This window comes from Contarinia nasturtii, unplaced genomic scaffold, assembly GCF_009176525.2.
Source record: "Contarinia nasturtii isolate CC-2019 unplaced genomic scaffold, AAFC_CNas_1.1 Cnas_scaffold_2862, whole genome shotgun sequence".
NCBI lineage: Eukaryota > Metazoa > Arthropoda > Insecta > Diptera > Cecidomyiidae > Contarinia > Contarinia nasturtii.
This window is the reverse complement of record NW_022200179.1, coordinates 117989-128235: the sequence shown is the minus strand read 5'-3', so window position 1 is coordinate 128235 and position 10247 is coordinate 117989. Positions and strand designations below refer to the sequence as shown.

Below are 10247 nucleotides of genomic sequence, written 5' to 3'. Positions count from 1 at the left end.
GTACAAGCAGTCCCCTCAACGAGTCGTTCACGGAGAGGAAGAATATATCGTAATGTAGATTATGTGGAGCTAAGTGATTCAGATTGAATCGATACAAGTGATGTTGGGATGAAGCATATCGATTGATTTCATCAAGACTCGTGTTTATTGTTGAAGAAAGTAACGGAGCTATAGGATGTGGGAGAAAAGAAGAGAGCAAAATATTTATTTTTTTTTCAAATTCAGTCTGCCAAACACCTTTAATTGCTTATTAAATTTTTATTTTTATTATATAAAGTTTCAATTATCAATTTCAATTTGCTTATTTTATGTTCATATGTTAGTATTACTGTTATCCCAAGGAACAATTGTTAGCGCAAATCACCCATTACCAGGCCCAAGTTTACGGTCGAATTTGGGGTAGCATTCGTGTGTAGTTTCAGTCAATTTTACCGTCGCAATGGAAAGAAAAAAAGAAAAGAAAGCACAATTCAATTAGACTGATATGAAAAAATTGACTTGATTCATAATCATCATTATGCTATTGTATATGCAATAGACTCCACTTACCGAGTACAATTTATACCAAGAGGTACTCGTACTTTGGCAAGGCCACAATTTAATCAAGCCTAGCGAACTAACAAATAATTGTTATAAACTAATTTCTAAATTTAGTATTGTTTGAATGTTGTTGAATGAGGGCTGCTACTACTGCGGCTGCAGATGTCCATTGTTGACATTCTGATTCTGACCTCGATACAACGGCAATGGCTGATTGTTGTCAACACGGCGTGGTCTCCGTACATTTGGATGAATTGTCCGCTTGAACACCACGCATTCACCTACCGAATGATACATAACAAAAACACATTACATGTATAACAATTCATCCAATTTCAATTGATTGCATACCTTTGTAGAGGATCAGCTTCGCTGCTGCGATATCACGGTGCCATACAGTTGTGAGCGTTGGTTGTGCTCCGGCAGCTCCCTCGATTTCAACGTTTGCAACATTTGGTAGCCATGTTTTGAAGAAGCGTTGCTTCTTTGACACCAAACGACCTGCATTCGGTCCATCTCGAAGAGTTGCAGCAATGACATCGCCTATATCACGCATCTCGCGCCACATTCGTTCAATTGTTCGTCGCATTTGTAGTAATCGTTTGCTCACATTGGTTACGATGGTTCGTGGTAGTCCAACAATTGGATTTGGTACACAACCCACACATTTCTTGTATCGATCACGTCGAGTTTCTTGTGGAAATCGCTTGAAACACAATGGGCAATGCTGTGATGTCATGTATTCATCGACCATTCGAATGATGCAATTTCCACGTTTCATGATGGCTGCAATCAGTTTGCGAGTGCCTGGGCATCGCACGTGTTTTTTGATTTTGATCGGTGAGTTGGCTGGTGTGGATCCACTGGCTCCCATGTAGAAAATTGCTGCTTGATTGCGTGTCAGTTTGCAAGCCGTTTTGTCGATCGCACGAACCGATTCGATATGCTTGTCCAATCCCAAGCGTGCATATTGCTTACACGTGTACGTTTCAATGCCATCATTCATAACTCGTAGTCGATGTTCAATATACGACCGCCATGATGTTTCTCTTGGCGATGGCATTGTACCCAGAGTCGCTGCAACTCGATTGCGATCAGCCTTCTCGTCGTATGTAAATAATCGGGTGATTCGTTCGGCTTTTGCATTACGTCGGCCTTGTTTCGCATCCCAGTGATACCGTTTGCTGGATATGCGCAAATTCACCTAACAAAATGATAACAACAAAAACGACATTGTATTCACAATCACAATCACAATATCAATCACTTTCATTCATTATGAAAAATTGAATTTACCTCTTCTTTGGTATCCAAATCACGACGCACTGAAGCGTTCCAGGTTTTCATGCCCGGGTCACAGCCAATAGCATACTTCAATTTGTTCCCTTTGTACATTTTCATGATTTCAGCATCACTTATTTCGACTGGTGGTAATTTTGGCTTTTTGTACATCATCGAAACAGACACACCGTCCGAACAAATTTGGAAATCGAAATACTTTTTGAAATGTACCAGTTGTTGAATTTTTTCCACATTGAAAAACAGATTCCAACTTAAGATTTTATTTCTGCGGAATTCGTTGCTCGTTATGTTGATCGAATTGGTCGTTTTATCTTTGCGTTTTTTCAAACCGCACTTCAATGGCACCAATTTTACACTGGCTAGGATGGTGTACAATGCGTCGGTATCGATGCGAATGTGACGACGTTGAAAACTGCACATTGGTACAACGACAAAATTTTTAATTTGTGGTGCATCACGACGACATTTGTACTCATTGTGATACCATTGGATTTCACGTTGAATATGTATCCACATACGAATCGAATGGAACCAATTTTCGCTGATATATTCTTTAATGTTGCAATCTTCTGGTGCACCTAACCAACGTAGCTCATCCAACAACTCGCCCAATCGAAGCTGTCGCTCAACATCGTCATTCGTGTTGTCTTTCCGATGATATGCGTAGTTAACGGCATTTTTGATGTCAGTTTCATCGTAATATGGCAATTCATTGGGCGAGCCGTACAAGTTGTTAAAGTAGTTATACCGAATTGCATTGTCATTGAGCTGGAATGTCTTTAGCTTGAAAAATTTTCTTAAACGGGATTCGCAATGCGTTTTCAAGTTTGTTCGAACGTTGTCTTCGTATTGTTCATACAAGTACTTGAAACTATTACCAAATCCACCATTGGTGGGCCAATCGATTCTAGCAGCGTCTACCAACTGTCGAAAATCCGGTAGCATAAGAAAGACTTTGCCGATGTTGTCACGTAGTACTGCCTTAAAACAACGTTGAATCATGCTGGATCCATCATCCCATACAAAAAATTCATCATCAAAGTGATCAACAGCTTCATTCACCTATTCACAAACAAACGAACAAACACTCGAATCAATTCATGCAAATACAATAGTGCAAAATATCGCCCGTAAATTGCGTATAGAAAATGATGAAATAATATCGAAAAATTGAATTTGATTGTCATTAGCGAAGAATTGAAATGAAAAATCATTCGGATGATATGATGAATTTATGATGAAATATTAAAAAAGAAGTTATTCAAAGCAAAAAACTGAAACAAATGAAATTTTTGAACTTACTTTCATGAGAAAGAGTAATGATGCCAGGCACGCAATTTTCGTTGCTTTGATAGACAGAATAGAAATGATCGCGATAATAACATCGCGATATCGTTCTCGGATAATTGATGGCAGTCCTTGCTTTATACACCTTTGGTCGGCGTTTGGATCTGCTGCCTTGTGGCGACCCATTTTGCAGTCTATTTCAAAATTAAAAAAAAAACGGAAAAAAGAAAGAAAAAATGCGTTAAATAGTTATATAAACAATTGAAGGCTACACACAACGTCAAATCGCAATTTCAAAGCACAAAACACACAATAGAGAGTACAACAATAACAATGATTGAATGGCCAAACAGTTTAAATCAACTTGCCTTGTGAGGATTTTTCGCTAAACTGAATTCGATTCGCAATATTCTGACAGTCAAAAATCCAATGGCATCAAATTCGAAGTTAATACACAGTCAAATTCACACAACAAAGACATATAAAATGAAGAATGAACTTCCACACAAATAAAATGAACTTCCTATCAATTCGATACAAAATACACTGTAATGCCGCTTTGATTTCTTACTGTGTGACTTTGGAAATGTTCTGTTATTTTAAAAACAAAACAAGAACAAGCACAAAATTCACCGTAAATAAATCTATTCTTTGCAAATTCACAATATCTACGTTGAAGTTAGAAGAAAGAATTCTGTTTGTTTGAACTAAAAATCCACGATGCATTCTCAAAACAAAGCACATTTTAAAATGTAAACAAAATTACGTATGATGTTTGCATCTTTTTTCAAAGTGACGATGGTTGAACGGCAACTGTCAAAATTCAATTCGAATGTCTTTCAGATTTCGAAATTCGAAATTCATATACGTTCATAAATACGAAAGTATTTGAAAAAATAAATGCCAAGTGCCGTTTAAAAAAAAATTCTTCTGCAGAAAATTAAATCAAATCACTCAAATCTAATTTGTTTGCAGAGAATGGATTTTTTTTCTTTTCTTTTTTTCTTCTTTAAAATAAATCATTAAATTTAAAATACAAAAACTTAACGTACAATACACATATTGGGTGGCGATCATATTATACGGTCAGAGTATGTTTTTGTATGGTAGTAAACAAGTGGAATGAATCATTCCATTGGAAGTTGTAAATATACTGGAAACTACACACAAAATCTACGTTCCATTTGACACGGAAATGACCACTAAACCGGGCCAAAGCGTTACATTTTTTAACGTTAAAATGTCCTAAAAACGTTACATATTTGTCCGTTGGGATGTATTTATTCAATAAATTTTATTGTATGTTCATAGATTATTTCAAATTGGAGTGCATTCATTTTTCTCCATTGACACTCTAAATACTTAAAATCTATTGTAAATGTAGTTTCCACCAAAAAGTAGATAGTTTGAATTCAATGGAATTCCATAAAACAATTAAATGTTAAATAAAGAAAATAAAAAAATAAATCGAATTTTTTTGCAAAAATAAATCAGAAATTGTCGCATATTTTCAAACATGCCTATTAAAAAATCAAAATTGTTTGTTTTTTATCAAAGCCAAATCTTGTTGGAGTCATATATGATGGTATTTTTTGTTGTCAAAAATCGCTTTGTATGCGATTTACATCGGTGTCTTTTCGATGATGACCGCCATTTGATTTTGTAGTGTCCGAATATTTTCTTCGTGTTTTGCGATAAATTCCGTAAGCGATGCCTTTTTCTTCTGCAATTCCACCAGCTCATTTTTGCATTTCGACATGACTTCCTCGATGGTGTTGGTTGCTACTATTTCAGTGCTTGTTTGAGTTGTCTTTTGGCTCTTGCCTGGTGTATCTTGTTCGGTAGTCATGGTTGTTTTCGGATTTTGTGAGTGATCCGGCTCTGTGTTGGTGACCGTTGCCGATTGCAAAGCAACATTTTTGTGGCCAACTTTTGTGACACCGTCTGGCTCTTGAACACTGACAGATGCAACACTAACAGATGGTTTTCCTGGAACAACTGTGACCATGCTCAAAATATGAACTTTTTCTTTTTTAAGCTTCGGCTCACTAGTGGGCGAAGCAACAGTACCATTTTGTTGACGTTTTCGGTCGTTGTTACCTTGTTTAGCAGCAACTATTGGTGCCGCCTTAATTATGGGTGCAGTATCATTCGTTGGATTAACAACAACTGCTGCTACCGACGATGATTCACCTTTTTCAACGGAAGCTGATGATTGTTCATCACAGGCCACTTTGAAAGCACCTGGAATCATTTTTACCAACTGTTGTTGTATTTTTTCAGGGTTTATGGCCGCTCTGAATGGAGATGGATGGAATGTACCGAACTTTGCTTTGATATTTGCAATGTGTTGCAAAAGCTCCTGTAAGAAAAAGAATATTTTTTTTAATGGAAAATACACAAAGTGTTTAAATTGGACGGTTCCGAGTTAAAATCAGACAGTATATGGCATGGAACAACGCCTGAGTTAATAATAACTTACTATTATAAACGATCACACTACATAGACAATTGTAATAGTCCATCGAGTGAGCTCTTCTCTTGTTTTAAACGATGTCATGCTCTGGTTTTTATTTAAAAAAAAAATCATGTTAATTGTGTTTTATTTACCTCGTATGCATTTCTGAGGTGAATGTTTGTTGAATGCTTGCTGTCATCCGCAAACTCGCTTGAAAACAAGAAACAAGACGCGACTGGAACGTCAGCTTGGGTATGATCGCCAAAGAATTCAATGTTGGCAATTTCACCGTCGATTGACATTAGCTTGCCGGGCCTATTGATAATAAAATGTAAATTAAAAATTTCAAAATTTTAATGGATTTCAAAATAAAATCCATACCAATATGGGTACGGATTCAATCGAGCAAACACGACTAAATGTGGTTTGGCGCATACACGTGTGAAATAATCATCACGACTTGTGTTCCAGTATTCAAAGCAATCGGCACACAACTGAATGCTTTTTACATCACGATGACATCGTTCGGACAATGATTCGGCCGCTTTCTTTTGATTCGATTCTTCAATAATGGGATTAGATAAAATTGATATTTGTTGAAATTAGTACTTCTTCACACTCTGTAGTTCCAACCAAAGACTTACTTGCAAACAGAAGGGAGTAACAGCGAACCAAGCAATTGATGTCACCCAAAAATTCTTCAATACTGGTGTATGTCTCAAAATTTTCAGCAATTTTCGCCAAACCAACTGTTGTCACCGTTGGATCGTCTGTTTTCAATGGTTTTTTCAAGCATTGAAACTGCATTTGTTGAGAGAAATCAAGAATTTGTATGAATATTTTGTATTTGTGTCCACAAACAGACTACTTACTTTTCGTGCATTCATGATGTAATCCAGCGTGAACTTCAACAGGCGCAATTGGTTTTGTTGCGACACATCCGATTGATTGTCAACACTTTGAATAGTATTCATATTGTTTTCCACGCTGTATCGATGAATTCCGAAAAGAAAATTTGGTTGCAACAGCGATAATTTGTATTTTTGGATCGAAAATTGTATAAGAGAACACGTGTTGTGCGTACATACGGTATAGGTTGTGCTAGCGTAATGGAAAATTTTGCTGTCAATGGCATGTAACATTTTTGGCGGGAGAGTTCGTTTAATGGCATCGGTTGAACCCAATTCGGTGAAGCCATTCAATTCCGCTTCGGTGAAGCCACATAAAAAAATCATTTTTTTTTTCAAAAATGTTATTGATTTTGTTAATTCAAATTCAATTTCACATTCTTCTCTAGACCGAAGGAAGTTAACAACCAAATATCTCACATCTTCTTCGATCCATTCAAAAACATTCAGGAAGATGCTATTTTCGAAATTGACAATTCAATAAAATTTGATTTTTTTTTAGAAAAATTGAAGGTGATTCTTTTTTTGATCGAATGGCTTGTATCATGACTTTTTCTGGAACAAAAAATCTTTTTTGAGGATATTAGAAACAAAAAACTATCATTTGTCCAGTTTTTATTGGAAACTTTCATATGAAAGACAGAAAGCAAATATGGAAAAAGGAATAAATTCAATTGTTTGAATGTTGAACATTCAATGTTCATATCCTTTCGATAGTAGAATCGATACTGGTCGTTCAGTATGGTGTAAAATTAATTGAATGCCCCAGGGAACATTTGCATCGTATGCTCCTTGAGTTTTTCTGGGTCGAGTGTTTGTTTTGGCATAATTGGGTTGACGGCACCGTACTTTTCCTTGATGTTTTTAATGTAGTCGTCCATCTCCTGAATGAAATAAATAGAAAAAACAACAACAAATATTCATAATCATATCTTTCCCGTATTCAATTACATTAAACAAAAATCCTAGCAAAAATCTATATAAATATGAATTGTTGTCAAGTTAAAGCAAAACTCACCTTGAACGCATCATAAAGTTTATTTCCTTTTCTCGGAATAATATGTTCTTTCGGATACAAAATACAGTTTTCAACTGGAACATCGGCTTGAGTGTGATCGTCAAAAAATTCAACATTAGCGACATGACCATTAATGGACATAAGCTTCGCCGGCCAAAATTGGAAAGGCACCGCCTTTGCATAAACGATGAGGTGAGGCTTCGTGCAAACCTTTGTGAAATAATCATCTGGATCGTTAACCCAACTGGCAAAACATTCCGAACAAGTTCGAATGCTCTTTACATCACGGTGACAGCGCTCCGACAAATAATAGATAGCCATCTTCACATCACGATTCGCTACAATTGAGGGTCGTAATGGAAATTAGTGCCAAAAAATCGATGCAAAAGAAAAGAATATAAATGGAATCCTTACATGCACAATTCGCGGCATAGCTTTTAATCAACGCATTGATATCAGCCAAGAATTCATCAGCATTTGTATAGCGGCTAAATTTTGCATTGATGCCATTCAAACCAATCGACCATTTTCTTGGACCTTTGAGTAGTTGGAACTGAAGTTTTGAGAAAAAAAGACATGAATATCCTGAAAATCAACTAAAAAATATAATTTACTTCTTCCAATTCCAAGACAACATCGAAACTATGGCGTAATAAAGTCATCTCGTTATCGGGTACGTTGACATGACTTGTCCCTGGTGTGGCTGATTCGGTTGATTTTGGATTTCGGAGTTGGTCTGGTTCTGTGTTGGTTTCTGTTGACGCCTTGTCATCGTCGCTGTTTTGGCCAACTTGTTTGTCATCAACGCGAACTTCATCGATAACGCTTGGCTCAGCTTCAAACACAATTGGAATTTTTTTCTTTTTCGACACTATATTGGTCGAATCAACACTTTGTTGACGCTTCCGACCACCGATTTCGTGAACAACTGTCATGGGTGCCGTTTTGCTTGTGGTCCCAATTGATGGCGAAGGAGCAGCGGCCGACGATGATTCGTTTTGTTCATATGAAGCTATCGATTCACCTTGTTTACATGTAGCTGGGGTGGCTACTTTGAAAGCACCTGGAATCATGTTAACCAATTTTTGTTTCATATTTTCGGCGGTGACAGTCTCGGCGATAGCTTGAGACGGAACGAATGTACCGAATTTAGCTTTGAGATGTTTGACGTGAAGCAAAAGCTCCTGTGGAAAGATATTGCGATTTTTTGAAGAGAAAAATGTAATTTTGAATTAAATCAGAGCAAAATAGTCATATTTAGTGTGTCTTATTTACCTCATGAGCAATTTTCAATTCAACGTTGTTTGTACTCTGACTTTCCTCGGCCAAATCGTTCGAATACAAAATACAAGACGAGACTGGAACGACAGCTTGGGTATGGTCGCCAAAGAATTCAACAGTTGCCATGTCACCAGTAATTTGCTTTAGTTTTGCCGGCCAATGTGGGTAATTATCCAGCTTAGCGAAAACTACCAAATGCGGCTTGTCGCAAGCACGCGTGAAGTAGTGTTTGGGATCAATATAAGAAGATTCGAAGCAATCGGAACACAGTTGAATGTTTTGCACATCGCGATTGCATCGTTCGGACAACAAATCAGCGGCTTTTTTTTGATCAGATTTATCTATGATGGAAATATGGCAAACGGTTAAACACTAGTTTTATGGGCGCTTCAAAAGTTAATCAAAATTTATTTAGAAATCTCTCTATTTCAAAGAACCACATAAGTAAAGACACTCACATGTATAATAAATGCTGTAACTTTGAACCAAGCAACGGATGTCGGTCAAAAAATCATCAAGCGTGATGTATTTTTTTAATTTTGCAGCAATTTCGATCAAGCCAATTGTGTTGACCATTGGATCATCATCAGATTGCAGTGGGTTTTTCAAGCATTTGAACTGAATTTTATGAAATTAATAGAACAGTGCTTAGAATGCTATGGATATTGCAAGCAAACCTACCTTTGGAACTTTCATTATGTAGTCCAGCGTGTACTTCAACAGACTCAATTGGTTCCGATTTTCTTCCATCGTATTCGACTGATCAACTTGTTGCGCAATATCCATATTACTTTCCATCATGATTTATTGAATACAGACTATGATTTCGGATAAATGTTCACTTCACAAAATGATAAATCGGGTCTTTGATGAACAATTGAACAGTGTAAGGAATTGTGCTATCACTATATGGAATATGTTGAATGTAAGGGATTGTGCTGTCAATGTCATACAACATTTTTGGCGGAAAAGTGCATTCAAAGACATCGTTCGCATCATTCAATTCCGTGTGTAGAAAATTCTTGAAGCATAAAAGCTTCAAAAATTTTTTAAAAATTTGGTCGGTTTTTTTAACAAAAAATAAAGAGGCGTACGCTGACTTTTCTGCATAGAACCGAAATTTTGGTCTATGTATGGTTGCAGTAACTTAAATCACCGTGAAACCTTGTAAATATTACTTTCTTATCAAAATAAATAATCACACCAAGTTTAAAGAAATTTCAATAAAAAAATAGCCTGTTCAAAGTATCACATCATTACGGTACCACAAAGGCATGTCTTTCATACAAAAATGAAATTTTTTGTGGATTTTTGTATGAAAAGTCTGTGAAAAATTGATTGCATCTTAAAACTAATGTCAGATTTGGGTTTCTCGTGCCAAAAAACCTCCATTACACATTCTTTCAGCGCCCAAATTGAAAGAATATCATTTTAAGGCATTTTTCTCATAAGT

The 10247-nt window shown here is 36.4% G+C and overlaps 3 protein-coding genes across 3 annotated transcripts; all 3 read right to left on the bottom strand.

The window, feature by feature from the left end:
• Positions 1–365: 365 nt before the first annotated feature.
• Positions 366–3613, bottom strand: LOC116349411. The gene is made up of 5 exons (XM_031780819.1): positions 3498–3613; positions 3145–3323; positions 1837–2904; positions 892–1744; positions 366–821 (listed from the first exon to the last, which is right to left on the bottom strand). Exons 2-5 carry the CDS (start codon positions 3313–3315, stop codon positions 688–690), a joined length of 2226 nt encoding a protein of 741 aa, XP_031636679.1. The 5' UTR covers positions 3316–3323; positions 3498–3613; the 3' UTR covers positions 366–687.
• Positions 3614–4199: 586 nt separating this feature from the next.
• LOC116349423 lies at positions 4200–6671 on the bottom strand. The gene is made up of 5 exons (XM_031780833.1): positions 6460–6671; positions 6232–6388; positions 5969–6149; positions 5740–5902; positions 4200–5491 (listed from the first exon to the last, which is right to left on the bottom strand). The coding sequence occupies exons 1-5, from the start codon at positions 6559–6561 to the stop codon at positions 4751–4753; spliced, it is 1344 nt and encodes a 447-aa protein (XP_031636693.1). The 5' UTR covers positions 6562–6671; the 3' UTR covers positions 4200–4750.
• A 528-nt stretch (positions 6672–7199) lies between these two features.
• On the bottom strand, positions 7200–9702 carry LOC116349425. Its single transcript, XM_031780836.1, has 7 exons — positions 9476–9702; positions 9253–9412; positions 8789–9135; positions 8128–8697; positions 7928–8066; positions 7514–7851; positions 7200–7379 (listed from the first exon to the last, which is right to left on the bottom strand). Exons 1-7 carry the CDS (start codon positions 9593–9595, stop codon positions 7248–7250), a joined length of 1806 nt encoding a protein of 601 aa, XP_031636696.1. The 5' UTR covers positions 9596–9702; the 3' UTR covers positions 7200–7247.
• Between the last annotated feature and the right edge of the window lie 545 nt (positions 9703–10247).